This window comes from Thunnus albacares, chromosome 19 (genome assembly GCF_914725855.1).
Source record: "Thunnus albacares chromosome 19, fThuAlb1.1, whole genome shotgun sequence".
NCBI classification, from domain to species: Eukaryota; Metazoa; Chordata; class Actinopteri; order Scombriformes; family Scombridae; genus Thunnus; species Thunnus albacares.
The window spans coordinates 13,292,527-13,312,472 of NC_058124.1; the positions used below are offsets into that span (position 1 = coordinate 13,292,527).

General features: G+C 43.2%; 1 protein-coding gene across 39 annotated transcripts in view; it reads right to left on the minus strand.

Annotated features, from left to right (window-relative positions):
* The window catches only part of clasp2 (cytoplasmic linker associated protein 2), a 60,286-nt gene that overhangs the window by 7,345 nt on the left and 32,995 nt on the right, over positions 1 to 19,946 (minus strand). For 3 of the 39 annotated variants that reach the window (XM_044335310.1, XM_044335335.1, XM_044335334.1), the window contains 27 exons: positions 18,484 to 18,557; positions 18,266 to 18,358; positions 17,917 to 18,062; positions 17,553 to 17,688; positions 17,339 to 17,409; positions 17,125 to 17,184; positions 16,933 to 17,010; positions 16,532 to 16,699; positions 15,536 to 15,576; positions 14,965 to 15,117; positions 14,225 to 14,248; positions 13,790 to 13,807; positions 12,805 to 12,906; positions 12,549 to 12,575; positions 9,865 to 10,038; positions 9,528 to 9,572; positions 8,030 to 8,137; positions 7,562 to 7,624; positions 6,825 to 6,931; positions 6,659 to 6,682; positions 6,362 to 6,517; positions 5,692 to 5,783; positions 5,540 to 5,603; positions 4,763 to 4,822; positions 4,430 to 4,432; positions 3,765 to 3,928; positions 3,157 to 3,235 (listed from right to left, as the gene is read on the minus strand). In XM_044335310.1, coding sequence (XP_044191245.1) covers positions 3,157 to 3,235; positions 3,765 to 3,928; positions 4,430 to 4,432; positions 4,763 to 4,822; positions 5,540 to 5,603; positions 5,692 to 5,783; positions 6,362 to 6,517; positions 6,659 to 6,682; positions 6,825 to 6,931; positions 7,562 to 7,624; positions 8,030 to 8,137; positions 9,528 to 9,572; positions 9,865 to 10,038; positions 12,549 to 12,575; positions 12,805 to 12,906; positions 13,790 to 13,807; positions 14,225 to 14,248; positions 14,965 to 15,117; positions 15,536 to 15,576; positions 16,532 to 16,699; positions 16,933 to 17,010; positions 17,125 to 17,184; positions 17,339 to 17,409; positions 17,553 to 17,688; positions 17,917 to 18,062; positions 18,266 to 18,358; positions 18,484 to 18,557 — 2,330 coding nt within the window. The remainder of the gene's footprint in view (positions 1 to 3,156; positions 3,236 to 3,764; positions 3,929 to 4,429; positions 4,433 to 4,762; positions 4,823 to 5,539; positions 5,604 to 5,691; positions 5,784 to 6,361; positions 6,518 to 6,658; positions 6,683 to 6,824; positions 6,932 to 7,561; positions 7,625 to 8,029; positions 8,138 to 9,527; positions 9,573 to 9,864; positions 10,039 to 12,548; positions 12,576 to 12,804; positions 12,907 to 13,789; positions 13,808 to 14,224; positions 14,249 to 14,964; positions 15,118 to 15,535; positions 15,577 to 16,531; positions 16,700 to 16,932; positions 17,011 to 17,124; positions 17,185 to 17,338; positions 17,410 to 17,552; positions 17,689 to 17,916; positions 18,063 to 18,265; positions 18,359 to 18,483; positions 18,558 to 19,946) is intronic. The other 36 variants (XM_044335311.1, XM_044335313.1, XM_044335314.1 and 33 more) reach the window with 36 other exon arrangements.

The following is a 19,946-nucleotide window of genomic DNA, read 5'->3' on the forward strand; positions in this document are numbered from 1 at the left end:
CAAAATTAAGAAACCAATAAATGCACACACCACATTCACCATTCACCGCAGGCTCTGAAACGCCACAACAACTGACTCCTGCCCTGATTGTACTCTTTTCTCCAACCCTCTCTCTTTCTCCGTCTCTCTATATATATGAACCTCAAGGACCAGAACTTCGTCCAAATCACTTAGCAGCATCGTGCGCGCCATATAATTGCTCCCCCCGGAGCGCACTGACCTGGCAGGACTGGCTCCAGGCTGCGGCCTGCTTGTCTAGAGAGCAGGCGTGGCGCCGCGCTCTGGGGGGGAACAATTTTACCACGGACCCTCCCCTGCCTCGCCCGCAACACGAGCTCCGTACAGGCTTCAGAGAGAGAGAGGAGAAGCACCGCGTCAATCAACGGAGAGACAGGGAGATGACGACAGGGGAGGGCAGGGGGAGACAAGAGAGGAAAAGGAGGGAGGGAGCAGGGAGGGAGCAGGGCGGGAGGGTGCAGAGAGTTTAAGAGGAGTAAAAAGATTGGAAAGCGGGGTTGGGCGATTCTGAAATGATTGAAAATCTGGCAATACAGAATATAATTGTTTATGCCACATGATGGCAGCAAAGAGCTGTAATCCTACTAACTAAATCAACACAAAACTGATGGTTTATGAGGCTTCATGCAACAGTTGAATAACGACTGCTACGCTGCTAAAATGCTCAGCATCGCATTTACATTCTTATTATTTCAACATAACTTTGGTTATGTTGTTGCGAGCAAAGAGCATGAGTTGATCTTGCCTGTCATCTCTGCATACACAGGCAGCTGTATTGTACATCATTTTATTGAGTGATACTAATACATTTTTCTGGAAATTCATTCAAGAAACTTAAAATAACCAGATGGCAAATCCAGTAAAAATACATATCAGAAAAATGTAGGTACTTCAACATGTTTGAGAAAATCCTGTAAATCCAAAATTGCCATAAAACAGTCGTCCTAATCGATTTGCAATTTGCAACATCACCCACAAATTTGTACTGTGTCACGACGGTATATATATCATCATATTTCCCACCTAGTCTATGATGTGAGCTGATGCTATGGACTAAGAGGTTTCTGGAAGATACTTTGTCCAGGAAAAAGTCCTCAGCATTCAAGAAGGCCACGATCTTTATGCAGGACAATCACAAGCGCCTAAGTAGTAGAGTAGTAGAGATGACCGAATAATGACCTGGACCTCTTCCTCACCTGACTTAAATCCTATTGAGAACTTGTGGGCCCTTCTCAAATGTGAGATTTACAGTGAGGGAAGACAATTAGTGCCTAATAGTTGACCAAACCATCAGTTGATGAGAAGAGTCTTAGACGACCAAGTTGTCATTGGTCAAAAAATTACTTTGGGTGGACCTTGTAAATAGTTTGTAGTATGAAGTTGTTACATTCCAGCAGATAGCAGTAACGAAACACTTATGGATGCCAACTGCTGTAAAACAAAACAGAAGAAGTTGCAGGAAAAAACCCCTCAAAGCCCATTTGGGAGCTGCGCCTTGTCATTAAAAAGTTATTAGACTATGTCGGGCGGGAAATCATCAAGTGTGGGATCATTTCGAGCATGTAAAGGACGACCTCAAGGACGACATGCAAACTCTGCATATAAAGATTCAATCATTTGTCACCATAAAACATGACTTATCATCTGAAACATGATAGATGGCCTACGTTCAGTCTCCTTGCTGGTTGTTCCAACACATTCAGAATCGTTAAAGCTTTTGCTGTTAGCACTGTCGTTAACAGGCGGCTCACTTCGAGCACTTGTAAAATTTACATTTTAAAGGCTCATTATTACGGTTTTGTATTTCTCTGTAATTTTGCACAGTGTTAAAAATGTTACTCGTAACATTATTTCTCAGCCCTGGAACTCAAACCATTTTCTGATGCCCCCCCAAAAATATGCATTTAGATAATTAAATTAATATCATAAACAAGTGACGACTAGTCGACTAATGGCTTGAACTAACAACTACTAATCGACTAGGAAAATCTTTGGTCGGGGGCCCTAAAGACAACACGCCTCTTTGAACAGCGTGTGGGAGGCTGTGGTGGGTGCTTCAGTGAAAACTGATTGTGAACAGATCAAGAAACTGACAGACTCCATGGATGGACGGCTAACGGAAGTTATTGAAAAGAAGGGTGGCTATTGGTCACTGAATATTTCTGAAAGGCCAAAAATGTTGTTTAATTGTCATTTTGTGTTACTTATTTGTTACACTTACTCTAAAAATTCAGAATAAACAAGTGAGTTGGGAAAAATTATTTTTGTAATTTAGTTGCCTAATATTTCTGCACACTAACAATTGTGCACACTTATATATTCCACTGAGACAACCAAAACTCACTTTTTCGTTGTTAAACATTCAGGTTTGAGGTTCAATAACATTTTGGATTGACTGAGAGGATTGTATTTGTTGAACAATACAAATTAATCCTGAGGAAGACAATTTGCCAAATAATTGTGCACTCAGTGTAGTTACAAAACAGCAAGAATACAGGACGGCAGTATGAGGCAAGCTCCCTTTGAAATGACAGAGGATTTGAATATAGTGAATAGCAGAAAGTATAAGTGACATTGCTGATAATATTCTGTCATTGCCCAAATAGCAGGAGGAAGGAAAAAGTCGTGAGAATGGGGTGAAACATCAGGCAGGAAAGGGTTTGGGAGGAGGCAGGATGAAAGAGAGCAAAGAGTGAGGAAGAGATGCTGATGGGTTGTTCTATCAGACGGATTAGTGGGAGAGAGGAGGAGGAAAGTACAAGAGGATGAATGAAGAAGTTCAAGGATTAGCGGAGGAGAGCTTGAAGGGAGTGTCCACACTGAAGCAGAGCAAAAGGCCTGTGGAGTGGCTAGCTGCAGGTTATGTCAGTCGCTATCCAATCACAGCCCAGGATTCGGGGTGTGGGGGTTTTGGCAGGCGGAGCCAGCACGGGCAGGCATGAGGTCATATCAGTACATCAGTTACCACGGTTACAGAGTCCCTGAACTTCTAGCCCCCTGTTCATCCTGACAACCCACCCGTCCTTCACACAACTTCACAGCTCTCTTTCTCATACATAAAACTCTCTCACACACACACACACACACACACACACACACACACACACACACACACACACTCATTAACTCATCATTTACCTTGAGGTTGGGGGTCTGTGTCTGGTCGACAGTGAACCTCATAAGAATAGTGAACTGGAGGTCATTGGGGAAAGAGTCTCTGCAAGAGAAAAAATAAGTCCACATTGACCCTGAAGTGAAGACACACAAACACATCTCTGAAAAGATATAAAGTAAAAGGATCAGTGGCAGGTTTAATAATGGGGATAATTTTGTGTTTTTTTTAGAGGAAAACAATAATTTATATTATTAATCTTTCTCTCTTCAGAACAAACAAACTATTCTTTGACTGTACTGTACAGAAATTCATAATCTTAACCTGAATTTGGAACAACTGCTTACTTATTTTAAATATATTTGGGATACAAGATTTATTGCTTTCTGTGTATGTGACTTGGAGATTTTCTACTACTACTACTTCCCTGACGTAAGTCTTCGTCATTCACATGCGCACTGATTAAAAGCCAATAGGAAACGTGCGTATGTGTACACATGTCAAAGTAATGGGCTTTTTTTTATCCTGCAAATTGGGTTTCTGTAATCCTCTGTCTCAGGAGTCGGGTTACTAATATACATTAAGTATGTAAATGCACAAAGTTGCACTGGATCTGTATGTAAGCGATACCCACCGTGTGATATCCAGTGCTCTCTGAACTTTGGCCTGTACGGAGCCCAACAGGTCAGCTCCCATCTTTTTCAGCAGCTGTGTGAGCAAGACGAACAACCAGTCCTGCAGGTCTTCCTTATGGACCTGGATGAAATCTACGAGTGTCTCCAGGAACATGCTGAACACCTAAACACACACACATACACACACACACACACTGCGGGTCACACAAAGTTTCTTACTCATCATCAACTCACTCAGTTCTTCATGCACACACGCATACAAGCAGTCCAGCATTTACAGTGTATTTACAGATTATACTGTTGAAGTAATATATGAAAGTAGTATTAGTTCCCATTGTGAAGTTAGTGATTATTTACTCATTATTGCAGCAGCCCGTATCATCATTCCCAATCACCAATTAGATTTAAATCACCAAACAATATTAATATTAGAAAACAACCACAATTAGACAATTAATTACACGACAACACCAATCAGACTGTGCGGTGAACATCTCTACATGCTGATGGTTGTTTTCAGCAGGACAGTCTAGTTGTAGGCAACATTATGTGAGGTAGGTTAGTGAGTGAGTGAGTGTTACGCTGTTGCCTTGGTAACTGGTTATCCAATCATATTAACGAAGCAGATTTTAATCCAAACAGTGCACTGATTGGCCAAACTTACTCTCTACAGAGAGTTCCAGAGTTGGGGGGGGCATGGAGGAGAGAGAGACACACATCTGTTAGCATCCGACAAAGTATACCCGAACGTACGCTCATAATCTCGGCATTCAATTCACACTTCCAGCTCAACATTTGCAAAAATATGTGAGGGTCTTCAAACAGGTAACAATGACATCATCTGAAAAACGGGAAGTGATGCTGTGTGCATACTTGAAAAGAGAACTGAAAGAAAAGTTGGAAAAAAAAAAAGAGATGAGAAAGAAATGAAGTAGGAAAGATCTGTGACAGACAGATGGAGGCAGGAGAGAGAGAGATCCGTGGTGAGATGCAGTACCTTGAAGGAGGCTGAGCTTATACCGGATTCTGCCGTGCCGTACACCCTGCCGGAGTCTCGCTGAAATTCATCAAATCGTCAAACGTCAAACGAGGGGAAGGGGAGGGGACTCACACACCTTACGACATGTGTGAGGCAACGGCCACTCAAAACGCCGAAAGAAAAGTGGAGCAGTTAGAAAGGGGCGAATCGCAGCTGGTTAGTCAGAGAGAAGAGCTGGCAGCCCAGATATTTCTGTGTGTGTGTTTGTGTGTACACATGTGCGCTTCAGACTGCAGGTAGGGAGGGAAAGGAGAGGGGGTGGCAGTGAATGCAGTGAGCACAGCCGGTGAATTGGTCGCTGAACAGTGACAGAGCAATCCCACAGGGACGGCGAAGAGTGTGAGGTCACACGCAAACTCAGGCGTGGCATGCTGTTAGAAAACAGTGGGTTGCACGCTCTGCATGCCTGTGTTTATGTTTGTATGTGTGTGTGTACTTTAGAGGATATATTTTCCCTGGTTTATCCCGTCTTTAAGTCTCAATGCAGTCAAGTGAACGTATTTAACATCTGTGGGTGTTTAAATGTGTCTGTGTGTGTTAACAAATAGATTCGAACACTTCCTTTGTTTTGGCAGAATCCGGTACAGTGAAGGATGGTGGGATAAACGAAGTGTTTGGAACCAAAGTAAAATCAAAGTGGGTAATTGATGAATCTATGTGCCATGGGTTTTTGTGAATGAGTGCTGTGTGATTTTGCGTGAGCAAGTATGTACCTGCGCTTGCATGCAACCATACCTTACTGTGAGGGTCCGCAAACATCCTGGTGAAGATTTCACACAGCCTCTTCAACTCTACCCGACTGCAGATACAAACAACAACAGTTAGATGAACATCACTAATCGATTCGTCCTGAGAAAACAAACCTGCCTGTCCTGTTCTCAGCTGACCTGAGTGTGCGTTGGTTCTTCAGCAGTGCCTGTAGGCCCAACAGCCCCTCCTTCCTCTCCGACCAGTTAGCACTGGCGCAGCGGTTCAACACCTGGAAAGAGCCACAAATACAGACACACATCAGCAAAGGCCTGTTAAGACTTACATATGGGTCAAAGAGAAGTAATAAAGTAATAGAGGGAGAGTAAAGAAAAAAATCAGCACTGAGCCTGATTCTGAAATGACTTAACTGTCTGGTTTTTTTTAGATTTCAGGTTTAAGGGAAGAAAACAATGGAGTCAGTTAAAGCAAGAGACTCAAAGCCTGTCATGAATCTCAGCATCAAGAACTCAAGTTCCTGCATTGATGGCAACATTACATTAGACTGTGATGCATGAATTTTAACTCACTGCAAAGCTGTAGTAAGCCAAGTGTTAGCGGATACAGTTTGGGAAATAATCCAAATGTCAATCTGTAGAGGAGCATCTTGGAGCAGCTTTTTGCTTCATTTTAAGTATACTCTTATTAATGGTCCAATCTCCATTTTTCAGTCACCACCACAGCTGCCAATAAAGTATGATTATTTTTTTCCAGGATAGGTTGCTTGAAATCCAACTTATTACTGCAACTGATGACTTTAACATCTTCGCAGAGTTCACAGTGCTGATGTGTACAGCTGTTGTCGCAAACCTCAGCTACGTCTTCTGTCTGTCTCATGTAGGTCGGGATCGCTCCTCCGTTCCTGGAGCTGTAGGACCTTTCTGAACAGGCGCTGGATGCGTCGCTGTTAGCGTCGTCGTCAGAGTACATGCTGTAGTTGTCATACCGCCGCCGTGCTGGCTTCTTCTGCAGGGAAAATGAAACTGGCATGAAATTAAACTGAAAACAGTAATACCAGGCAAAGGTAGAAAACATGCACTGATGCGTCTTCTCGAAGGAACACTGCTAAAGACAACACACAGGTATGAGGCGGGAGTAAATGCTGACCTTGGATCGCATGTCTCCCAACAGCTGACAGCGTTAAACAGAGGTAGAACAAGGGGTTAGTTAACACACAAACACACTCCAGTAGGTGTGAGATGCACATTTTCTGGAATGAGCACAGAGTTTGTGTGTTTTTTGTTTGGCGGTATGTACATGTGTGTTTTCATACCAGCGCATCAGCTAGAGCCTCTTCTACGTCTGAGCCGGTGTTGAGGACCCTCATGGCACTAACGGAAGAAGAGAGACGACTGGACTGACTGATGCCAAAACCTGATCCTGCAGACAGAGAAAGAGATAGAAAAAGAGGAGGGGTTGACAGAAGGAGAGTAGGAGAAATATGTTAAAAAACTTCCAACACTCAAGTTCGCCGACTCTCAGCCACTCATTGAACTGTCCTCTCTCTCCACTGTCGATCCACCATTCAAGTAGCTCACTCTCCTCATCATCCATTATCCGACATTCGCTCAACCCACACACGCTACATTTCTCATGAGCCAACCCTGTAAGTTGATGTGATGACTTGTTAGGGGACATTGCAGGTGCCACTGGAGGGGGAGAAAGTATGATTGACATAAGGAGAACGCGTTGGTGTCCCTGAAGAGAAGGGACAGAGCTAAATAAAGAAAAACAAATGGGCATGGATAAAACTGGCAGGATGGTTGTCAACTGGCAACTGAACGGGCGGAAGCATGCGATTCCACTGGAAGGTTCGACATCCTGGAGCAGAATGTTGAAAATAAAAAAAAACAATAACAGAGGCCAATGGACACTAAAAGAAAACAGGTTGACGAAATACAGGAAAAGATGCGTGACACGAAAGAGAACAAAAAGAAAACGGAGCGAAACAAAAATTAAAGGCGAGGTGGGTGGGTGAGGTACGGAGAAATAGATGTACTCAGCCTTCACCTGCAGCCCCAAAAGCATCAGGTGTGTGGAGAGCTCCGGTGGAGCGAGAGTAGCTCCGCGTCGCTGCAACCGAGATTAAAAACACACACATACACAGAGTTTAACACTCACACACATACATACTTACACACACACACACACACACGAGACCAATACACATAAATCCCCACACTGATCCAACAGTGTGTGAGAGTAGAAAGAAAGGCCACAAATCCATGTTGTTTACTTTATTTTCCTGCAGTTTTTAGGGTTAAAACTGTTGAGACTTTAATAAAGCGTCAGATTAAATCAGATACTGGATTCAAATAAAGGCCTACTTTTCTTTGCTTAGAGTTAATCTGGCAAAAAGTACCAAAAACCTCATGTGGGAAAAGAAAACTTTAAATATAGACACACTTCTTTGGTGTCTTACTCATCCTGATTTTACCACACATCCCTCCTGGGTATCTGCCCGCTACTGCTACTCACCGAGAGGTGTGAAGGAGCGTACGGGGCTGGTGTCCCGGCTGCTCTCCCTGCTGGCCTCTCTGCTGCAGCCCTGACTCATACTGGGCCGCGGGATACGACTGCCCCGAGCTAACGCCACCCGGGTTACAACGTCACACCGCAGCAGAGGGAATAAGGACGGGAAACAGGGGGAAGAAGAGCAGTGAAAGGAAGAACAGTGGTAGTGAGAACAGAGACATACAGTAAAAGAGTCAGGACGCAGGAGAAGGGGAGGGGGACATAAAGAAGACACCAAAAAAAAAGACAAAGAAGGAAGACAAACATGAACAGTGACAGAGAAGTGAGAGGTGAAGGTACATGGATAAAGACATAAATAAGACAGTAGTGGCAAAAGAGACAAACTGACAGAAACAAGAAAGTACAAGAGCACAGGTCTACCAGCCCTGAGGGAGCATCTCACAGACTTTAGTCACTTCTTCTGATTTCCAGTTAAGCAAAGACAACAGATCTCCTCAGAGATCAGGGCTTCAACTAACAATTATGTAGATCATTTTCAATATTCATTTTCTGGTCTATAAAATGTACTAAAAAACATGAAATATGCCATTGAAAGGTCCCCAAAGAGCCTTAGATGACATCTTCAAACTGCTTAATTACTACTAACAGCCCAAATCTCGAAAAGGAATTTGAGTTTACCATCATGGTTTACCAGCTGCTGTCAAACACTGAAATATATTCACGTTTGAGAAGCTGTAACCTGTGAATTTTTGCTTTAAACATTCCTTAAAAGACTGATCCACTGTCTTAAGTGTTGCAGATTTTGTTTATTGACTAATTAAGAGCTAAATGAGATGCACCCAAAAGGAGCAGAAGATTTCTGCACTCACATTTAAATAACAGTCTGACATTCACACACTCACATAGGCGCTCGCCCTGCATCTCTTTTTCCTCACACACACACACACACACACAAGGACAAAGAACAGAAAAAGGAAGTGAATTTTAGATGAATTCAGCGATCGAGGGGGGTCTGCGAGGGGAGGATCTGCGTTTTCATTCAGTAGCATCGCAATCAAGTTGACCCTTCATTGCTCTTTTCACCAGCGTCAGCAGCTACCCAGCCAATCAGGGTTAATTACAGCCTACCAAAGGGTTACAAAGACCTGACGAAGCTCCGCTGATCCTGCGTGAGGGTTCGTTTCGCCAGCCACTGACAACAAGTTAGTACAGAGAGGGAGGAGGTGCTCTCATAATGCGTGGTCATCTGCTGATCATTTGGCAGTCATCACCATAACACAACACAGCCATGAGGTCATTGACAGGTTAGAGAGACGGGCTCTAGGAGGCTGAGGAAATGTGCATCAGCTTGATGGAGGGATTGTGATGGCGAGAGAGATTTTTAGTGATAGATAGAGATAAAGAGTGAGGGATGATTTCAAGATTAGAAAGGTGAGGATGGGAACAGATCGATGTGGAGAGATGGATTGCAGGGGTGGTCTGGTCGACGTCGGAGTCTTACCTCCTCTGCTCGCCCCGTTGTAGATGGAACTAATGCTGGAGGGAGCTAGAGGACAGAAGCAGGGAGAGAGGGAGAAAGGAGGACAGGGAGAGGAGCAAAGGAGGAAGAGGCGGAAAGGGAGCAGGAGGGAAAAAGAGTTGAGATTTGAGGGTATATTGACGGTTTAATGTGGTTGTGTGTCTGCTGCTTGTAAGATTTCTATGCATACATTTGGATAAGACGTTGCTAACAGACAAGAGTTGGTTTAAACATAAGCAGACACATAGAAAGGAACTTCTTTACAACTTCCATGCGTGTGTTTTAACTTCCCTTTGTCAATTGTTGCTTCTGTACTCACCGACAGACAGCCGGGTGGGGGAGGAGTCTCTGGAGCAGCCCTGGCTGCGAGGGATACGGCTTCGTCTGTGTCCGTCCCCGCTGGCCCCGGCCAGCACCCTGTGGGCCCCCGTGCTCATGGTGCTCAGCGCCGTACTCGTCAGCACGCGGCCGGGGGAGCCACTCCGACTGCCCGCTTCAAGTAGATGCAGGGAGAGAGGCCAAGATACAAAGAAAGAGAAAAAGTGAAGTCAGAGCTTTCCTCACACAACAGGCATCATTTAGCAGTGTAATAAAATGACAGTTAACCAATCTCCCTCTGATGTGAAGACAGTGGACATACAGTATTTATTAAAGATGGTGACTAGTTTTATATAAACAACAGACAGTTGCTACAGTCCTTCACATAATGGAACTTTCCAAGCATTTTTAGTGAAAACTAAAACCTACAGTACATATATTAGAAAAAGACAGAACTTAATGACAAACTTCACAGTGTTTGATGTAATTGGAGAGAGGATTCTTGGGGCTAGGAGAGATGTAAGAGGAAAGAACTGAAGTTTTGACACCTGTTTCTTATGTGACATTATGACAACATGATGACAATTTTATAGACTGGCTTTCCTCATGTTCTGGAGAAGACACAGTGTTATATAAAGGCAGCAAATATAACAGAGGTCTTCATTTTCTCCTCCCCCATGACATCCTGTCTCCAAGTGCAAAAGCCTACAATGTGTCTTGTTCTACAACGACTCACATTACTATCAACCCGAAGACAAACAGTTGAGGAGAAGCTGCTCTGCTGTGCTGAATATAAAGTGTGTGAACAGACTTTTGGGGAAACAAGCTCCAATACATTAACTGGTTTCAACATGAGCAGACCAGACTCTCTTTCTCTCTCTCTCTCTCTCTCTCTCTCACACTGACACACAAAAACTCAACTAAAGCACTCGCACACACACACGCTCAACAAGTCCACGTCTATGTGCTAGTGACACAGAGCTAAATCAAATACATCTCATTGACATAAAAAAAGCTAAAGCAGGATTGTTCTGATATTTTGAGGGAATCTGGATCGCTATGTGTAACCTAACTAATAAACAGTAGATCATTTTTTGAATGTTTTATCATGTAGTGAACACTACACGACCCTCCGTTTGATGGCTAGTCATTCTTTTGTTATTGTTTCCAGTCAACTCTCCCTTCCTGTCTCCCCTCATCTCTTTACATTTACAGATACACAAAGCTACTGTTGATTCTGTGATTTCCAGTTAGCAGTACAAGATCATTTCCTTATAATTTTTTTTACAATACGTTGATTAAGATTGTGAACTATGTAAAAAGTGCCAAAACTGGACTTAAAATTCATGTTTTGGACGACTGAATTCCACTAGAGAAAGGTCATTTTTACAGGGAAAAAAAAAATCGTCTCAATCTTTCGGCTTCCGCCAGGCACACATTAAAGTGCAGCAACATGAGGCTCTCGAAGCAGCGTGTTTTAGCATGATCGTAGAACAGCCATGTTAACAAGTCTGTGCCTACAAGTCCCAGCATGCCTCAGCCAGAGTGGACGGAGCCCTTAAGTGACAGTTCTGGGTGCACGTGAAGGAAGGGGCAAGTCAGGGCAACAGAAGAAAAGGCAGTTAAGATAAAAGAGCGGGTAAAAAAAGAAGTAGCGTTATAATCTTACCACCAACAGGGGTAGCAGACTGAGATCCTGAGCCATTAAGCCCATTGGTTTGGAGGAGAGGGAAAGCAGAGGCGAGGGGAAGGAACAGCAGATTAAACCAGATGAATTATGGGTGTTAGCGCAAAAAGCATCATGGGCGTTAGGACACAGAGTACGATGGGAGCGCTTCCAGGTGTTTCCATACCAAGAATGACGGCGAAGCTGAAGCACTTTGATTAAATAAATCCATTTATTAACGAGAAAAACAAAAACACACACACACACACACACTGAACCAGCTGCAGATGATAAGACTGGGAAAGCAGTGCATGTTGGGACAGCTGGCACGGCATATATATATGAAGCAAAGCCTGTTCACAATGAGGAAAAGAAAAAGCCTCAAAGTAAATATGGTCAAAAATATCCACACTCCCTTGCTCTCACACATACACACACATACGTAGAAATCTTTCTAAGCCTCTGTTCAGCTGCCATTTCTTCTCTTTCTGTTAATCTGTTGTTCTGAGTTTTGGGCTTTGAACTCTTGATCAGATAGCTTGCATTTGGTCGTCCATCTAAATGTCCAGATCTGATTGGTGCACTGGGCTGTGGTCCAATCACTGTCCCGACTTCTCAACTTGTTTCCAAGCGGGCTCCAAAGCCACCCGGCCGCAAGCAGCATAAAAGCAGCAGGAAGTATTTTTGGAGAGCAGGTGCACGCACACATCTGCTTTATGTGTTGCAATGTTATAACCAGCTTGTGTTACACTTCTCGCCCTGAAACCTGAATGACAGCCAGAGCCAGGCTAGAGCAGCGGAAATAAACTGTCCACCACACCATCCTCAGTGATGAGACACAGCATGCAGAGGAAAAAAAACATGTATTACAACACACAAACACTCACTCCTCTTTACATAAAACACCGTAATCAGAATGAGAGCAATAGCAGGTGGGCCACCATTCCCACTGTGGTACACAGAAAGACGCACACACACACTCTGACCCTGACACACACACACACACATACACAGAATACCTGGTGTGCAATCGGATTCGTCGGAACCTGAAGGCACAAAAACATGTACATGGAGCTTACTGTCACCGTGACGGCAACAAGTCAAGAAACTCCACAACAAGAGCCTGAGAAAGTACAAACACACACACACACTCCAAGAGGCTCACACACCATCTCTGTTACTGTGTGTGTGTGTGATGTGGTAAGTGGACCTGATACCCAGAATATTTCACTCACAGCTGTGGGTTCAAGCAACGCTACGTGAGCGGGTACATACGTTGTGACTGGGAGACCATCTTGGTGCGGCTGCGTCCTCGGGAGTCCACCTGGCTGGACACGGTGCTGGCGGTGGACAACGGCTGCTTGGTACGTACGCGGCCTGTGTGTATGCAGAAGGGAAAACGGTAAAAATACACAAACGCACACATCCTAACCATACAGAACTCTCTTGGCGAGCACAGCTAAACTGTTTGCAGCTGAACGAAGCCCAGAAACTAAAAAGCACTACAGCTGAGTAAAAGCTACTAATGCTGGAAGCTGCTGAACACTGAACTAAACACTAACATTCAGCCAGGTGCACACACAGATATATATACACCAGGGATGCTTCAGTAGATTAAGAAACAGTCTCAGTAAGGACAGTCTTTAAGTCTGAAACTGGTCCATCTAGTGATCCATCTCTAAGGATTTGATTGATTTGATGAAACTATCAAGTCAGTGAGGAGGTGAAATGTTATTGCAACTACGGCTGCAACCAACAGTTATTTTTATAATGAATTAAACTGCCTATTTCTCTTGTGTAATTGATTAATGGTTTGGTCTATAAACATCAGAAAATAGTGAAAGTCTTTAAATTGCTGGTTTTGTCCAATCAACACTCCAAAACCCAGATGTTGACTGAAAAGCAGCTTAAGTTCACATTCGAGAAGCTGTAAACATCAAATGTTTCGCATTTTGCTTGAAAATATAACTTAACAGATTAATCGATTATCAAAATAGTTTGTCTAGTTTTCTGTCAACTGAATAACTGACGGATTAATGAATCAAATAACTGTTTCACCTCTAACTGTGACACACTTCACTGACATCGTTCACTTTAACATCAGACGTTAATCAAAGACATGATGCTCTTGCACGATTTATGTTAGATCTGTGATGGAAGATGGTGATATTTAGAAAAACTCTGGATGTCATTTCAGATTCTACAACTAGAACATCCCTAAAATGCGCACACACACACATCCACCTAACCACAATCTTACCATTGTCTGACCTGGTCCCTACAGACAGACAAAGAAGGAGCAGGTTGTAAATATCACATTTAATCGGTCTATAATAGTAATAAAACAATACCCCTGAGTATCCTAATAAACACTAAATAACTGAATGATGCAGTTTAACGCAGGTGTAGATGGATTGTCAATTTCTTTATCAATAACAAGATTAATCCTTTGTAAAGCAGGAGATTATCTTAGATGTGTAAAGCATTTGATCCATGATGAGATGGGAAGGATCGTGACGTGAATGAGGATTGAGTGTGAGAGACTGACAGCAGGGGGCGCTGTGGCCACACACTGCAACAAAGGGAGTTAACATGGACTGGAATGAAGTGAGTAGGGTGAAAGAAAAAGAGCAGAAAGAAAAAAAGAAAAGTATGAGTAGGCTGTCAGTGGTGAAGCAGAGTGAGATGATCTTACCATCCGTTTTATCAGAGGCATCATCTTTAGGAGCAGAGAGAGAGAGAAAGAGATAGAGAGAGAGAGGAGGGGAGTGAAAGGAAGTAAAGGGAAGAAATGAAGGGAAACAGAAAAACAAAGGATTGATAGAAACAATGATTAAAAGTAAAAGACACAAAAGGAAACCAAAGAAGGGAAAATGTGTTAAAGAATTGAACACAAAGTGTCAGTAAGAAAGAAACACAAAAATAATGAATGTGAGACAGAAAAGAAAAAAGAGCAGAGAGAGAAGAAGAAAGAAGAAGAAGAAGAAGAAGAAGAAGAAAGGAACACAGTGTGTATTAGTAACCGAACATCTGTTTAACAGAGATGGTCAATACTGAAACAGAGAGAGAGAGAGCGAGAGAGAGAGACAAACAAACACAGGACGATATTCATCTACAGATCATGCACCCAAACACATTCAGGATACATTTACAGGCAATGAGCGGGCATCAGGAGAGGAGAGTAACGGAGAGGAGAGGAGAAAAGGCCAGTCCAAGCACTGAAGTGTTAATGTGTGTGTGTATGTGGGTCCATACTAACATTTTTTTGTGGCGTGTTTTGCAAGAGAAGGAGCGACTTTAACCTCAGAAGTACTACCTCTAAGCTGATCTGAGAGGACTCCTCAGACGGGAGCCTCCGTCTCTGCCTGACATCTCGCTGATCACATGCTAACCACTGTCTGACCAGCTAGCCGCCTTGATTGACAGCGCCCTTACCCAGTGAGCAGTAGGAGCCAGGGGGCAGTCGGCCCGCTCCCCTGGCCTGTCCGACGTGCCGGTGCTTAGCGATTGCTGCTGCATTTACGTCCACGTCGCTACGGGAACGCTGCAGGGAGGCCGACGACACCCCACCCTTTGAACCCGCAGGGACTGATGGGATATAGGAGGAGGAAGAGGAGGAGGAGGAGGAGGAGGAGGAATGTATTGGAGAAGGGATGGGAGGTGATGAAGGGATATATATATATATATATACACACACATCACAAACACATGCAGGCACCACACTACACATATTGATACCATACAGAAAATACACAAACGGCCAGACACATATACGTATGCGCACATGTGTTGTGACATAAAAACAGAACAGGATGTGGCTGTACGGGGCCGGACAACAGGCAAATATGAATGAGCATGATGGGAAATGGCTCTGTGGGAACCGATGTGTGTCACAGTGTAGTGCGTGTGTGTGTGTTTTCACAGGAGTGAGATTATGTTTTTGAGAGATCTTGCATGTATCTGCTGTTGCGTGGTGCGCGAGTGTGTGCGTGCGCGCTTGACTCACCTCGCCCTGGAGCTGCTGACCATTTAGAAGACAGAGGCCGACTGACAAAAGAGGGAGAAAATTAGGTCAGTACGCAACAAAACAGAACCGAACAACAACAAAAAAAACCCTGAAATGATAATGTGGTGCTGGGTGATGAAAAAATAACGTTTTTTTCTTTTTTTTCTCCCCTTGATGACAAAATATAAACAGCTCAATAATATCTCCCTTAAGTAAGCAGCAGAATTACACTGCAAGCGTTGTGCAAGGAAACCTCCATAAGTGCTAATTTAACTAAAAGATGTAAATTCTCCTAGTAAATAATCTAGGTATTTTAACTGTTTAGTTCAACCAAGTTTATGATTGCTTTTTATATTTGAGAAAAATAAGAATTCAAAATAGCACATATCATAATTTATCTTTACTGCATCAAATAGATTTTTTATTATAACCTTTTGTAACCAGCTCTGTAATGCTGCTTATTCCCCGAGCGCCAGCCGCAGACTTCAAAATATATGCTTTCAAACTAAACAGTATTCACTGACAGCAAGTCTATAATAAGATGTAGTGTAGCAGGAAAGCACGTCTATCTACTTTGCTCTAATTTCAGCGTGCTTTGGTATAAAGTTTACCAGTGAAATATAATGCAGACGAGGCAAAAAAAAAGTAACAAATCCAAAACGCTTGAGTTAGACTATACGTACACACTATGTGATGCCCCGAATGACCCGCTAGCAATTTGACTGTTCAGCATTTGCAAAGTATCAACGCTTGTGGATGAAGTCACACTTTTTCTTTACTGATGCGGACAAAAAAGAAGAGGCTGAGAAGAAGACAAATTAGAAGAGGAAAAGGAAAGTAAACTGGGGAAATTGTCCAGCAGAGGTGTGCTTACAACTGATGCTTGAAACAGGTCTTGCTTAACTAACTTTCACCCCTTACTTCTTCATCTTCAAGACCCAAATGTAGCCTTAAAGCAAACCCAGAGCTCAAAAGTTAACTATAGTGGTTGATTACTTGAGGCTCTCCTGAGAGGAGGACGAGGAGCGGTCGCTCTGGGGAAGTGAAGCCACGCTGCCAGAGCTCTTCAGGCAGGACTGAAGGGTCCTCTGATATGACGACTCCAGGGAGTTGTACAAAGCGTCTGCCTCCACTGGAAAGTGGTTCCTCAGACCCCAGTAGGCCCTGGAAGAGATAGCAGAGAGGAAGAAAGCAGAAACGAAGGATGGAAGGACAAAAGGGCAGAGAGATGAAGAAAAGTGAGCGGGAGGATGGAAGAAGAAAGATGACAGAGGGAGGAAGCAAGAGAGAAAAATCAAGGGGAGAAAAGGAGAATGGTGAGATATTTAACAATACTTGTCTTTCACATAATATTGTTATCAGAAATGCCCGTGTGTGCGTGCGTGCACGTGTCTTACTTGCGGGCCTCCACTCTAGCCTCTGAGTCGGCATCTCGAATTCCCTTCTTGATGCTCTCAACCAGAACTGTTGTGTGCCTGTGAGGCAGAGAAACGGAGATGCAACACGGTGAGAACAGGAAGAAAATCAGGTCTGAGACAGCAGTGCTGATCGCAGCTTTACTCGAAACCCATGCTGAAATCAGTCCTCACCTTTCTAGAGAGTGGGTTTGCCATTCCTGTAGCAGTAGGTCCAAAAAGTCATAACAGCGCCTGGAGATAACATATTTTCATTATTGTCATAAAACATTACTTAACAGCATCATGACAAGCAGACTAATCATGATTTTATAGTTGTTAATTGTTTGAGAACTGCTAATTAACACAATCGTTTTTTTCATAATTGTAGTGACTTTGTTAATCTCACCTTCTAACAGCAACAGACTTTGAAGTGCAGTTACTGGTTATCAGGGGGATGAGCCTCGGGACGTGGGTGTGCTGCAGGGAGGAGGGGAGGCAGAGAGTGAGAGATGAGAAAGGAAGAAATTAGCAACAAATCTGACTACAAGCAATAGCATTTGTACAGACCACAAAAAAAAAAATCTGCAGAATGAATTTACATGTGTGTTTGCAAATCTCACCCGTATGATAATGCGGATAGCTGACACGCCGGAGGTGGCCATGACTTTGGCACAGTTGGGGATGAGGTTGAACAGGACTGGGACGATGGCTTCCGCTCCATGGTCAAATTTGTTCCCCAACACCGTTGAAAGGTGGCTACACATACACGCAGACCAAAACACAAAGTTATTAACACAGAACACAACCAGAGCAGTGGTGAAACGTACGTAACACTGACAACACTTTTACCTTGTTTTTACCTCGAGGATAGAATAAAAAGTTCACAATATTGATGTGACCAATTGGAAAATACAGTAAATCCTATACCCTTTGTATATTTTGTTAAATTTTCCCTCCAGTGATGAAGTATTTGTGAACACTCACGCCACAGTGATGCAGGCCTCTCGGACCACTTGTGAGCGCAGGTCTTTAGCTGACAGCTTAAAGGCTCCATCTAGTAGCCGTAGGTGCTGGTAGAAACAGTCGTAGGTGGGAGCGCCCGCCACCAACAGTGAGCGGATTTTCTTCAGCTGTTTAAAAAAAACCCAAAAAAAACATGACAGTTACCAACAATGATCAAATGGAGCAGAAGCATTACTGCAGTGCCAGTTAATTTCATTAAGTGATAGTCATTCATGAATTCATGTCTGTGATCTGGCAGCGAGGCAGAGTTTGGGGTGATTATTTTTAATGACATATAATTAGAGAGATTGTTGAGGATGAATCCACTGACAGCGTTGGCTCTCTGGTCCCAGTCGTGTTTGTCGTCGGAGCAGATCTCACGGATCTTATTCAGGTTGTCCTCGAGATCTCTCGATGAGTAGATCTTCATAGAGACAGAATCAAGAAAAATTGGAGAGAGGGGAGTTAATATGTGAAGGGCAAAATAAATATTGTCCTGTTATTAAAAGCTGTGAAAGTGTGTGATTGTGTATGTTTCTATGTGTTTACCTGGACAGTAGGGACATCTGTGAAGGAATTAATGAAGTCTTCTTCATCAACCGCCCCGGCACTTTCCTTGGACACTGGAAAGTCAGAACAGAGTCAATTAATTTTTGTGTGTGTATGTGAGTGTGCCTTTTAAGAGCGTATCTGCATTCAAGGTTTTTTTTTACGCTGGTTGGGTTTGTGATTCTGGTTTAACTCACAAGCACACTTTCAATTACACACACACACAAACTTAAGTCGGTGGGAGCAGCCTGTTTTTTAATGCACTTCCTGGCAGTAATGGGCATGTCAATCATATATCTCTGGAAGCTCTGTGGGAAACATCTCCTTAAATTCCTCACTGGGATTGGAGCAAGAGAAGGGAAAGACGGGGGAAAAAAAGCAAACCAATCCAGGTGGATAAGATTATTAAAACAGTGCGACGGGTTAAAGAGATGTTCAAAGGAGAAGAAGAGGCTGGAGGGTAGGTGCAGACATGGTGGAGGAGAGCTGGGTATAAATAAAAGGAGGAATGAAGGAGAAATATATCCTTCCCTCCTTTTCCCTGTGGTTAGTTTCCATATCAGGCTGTTGCCACAAAGACATGTCATGTCAAAACTCTACATGGCCCTTAAAGAGCTGGGAGACATCGATGCGGCCAGATGGTTAGCTGTAGGCACAATTCTCTGTGACTCCGAGGGAGGGAAGTGGTGGCAGCCTGTCCATGAAAGCACCTACCAGCACTCCATCGTCATTTCCAATTATTTTTATTGCCAGCTTTATGAAATGGAAATGTTCATATTGTAAACAGGTCATGAAATGTTATCAGGGTGCACGTTCACAGCTACAATAATCATAATGATGTTGACAGCTTATTCTTTCATAATTGTGAGAACTAACTTTAATATGAGAAACAAGTATTTAATCATAAAAAGTGTTTAAAATGCTAGAAGTGTAAAACAAAAAGTATTTTGTTACTTGTGGAAACAAAATTGAGAGATCATAATGTTGAGATATAATCATTAGCCAGCGGTGTGAAATAAATTGTGCTGCTGTGACTGAAGACTGCTGACATAAAGCAACCATCTTGGAGAAATCAGGCCCTGCTGGCACTTGATTCTTCCAGATACAGACTTTTTAGATTTAGACTTTTTTCCCTAGCTCTTAACTCACTTTTTTTTATGCCGATCACTGGCAAAATTGAGATTTCTCTCTTTCTGTCTGAGTCTTGCTGTCGGGTGTTGCCAGAGTGTGTGGGCGTACTGTCATCTAAATGCAAATGCGGACGATAGTGCCTCCCATCGCCGCCATCATGGAAACTATTCCCATACAGCAGGAAAAATGCCAGACAACTCATTCGTGAAAATTAAAGGGGAAAAAAACAAAAAAAAACAAAAAACACAATGTCAACCTGTGTTTACAGCTGTGACCCGTTACAAGCAAGCGAATGAAAATCGCCAACATGCAGCAAAGGTCAAATCAGGTCT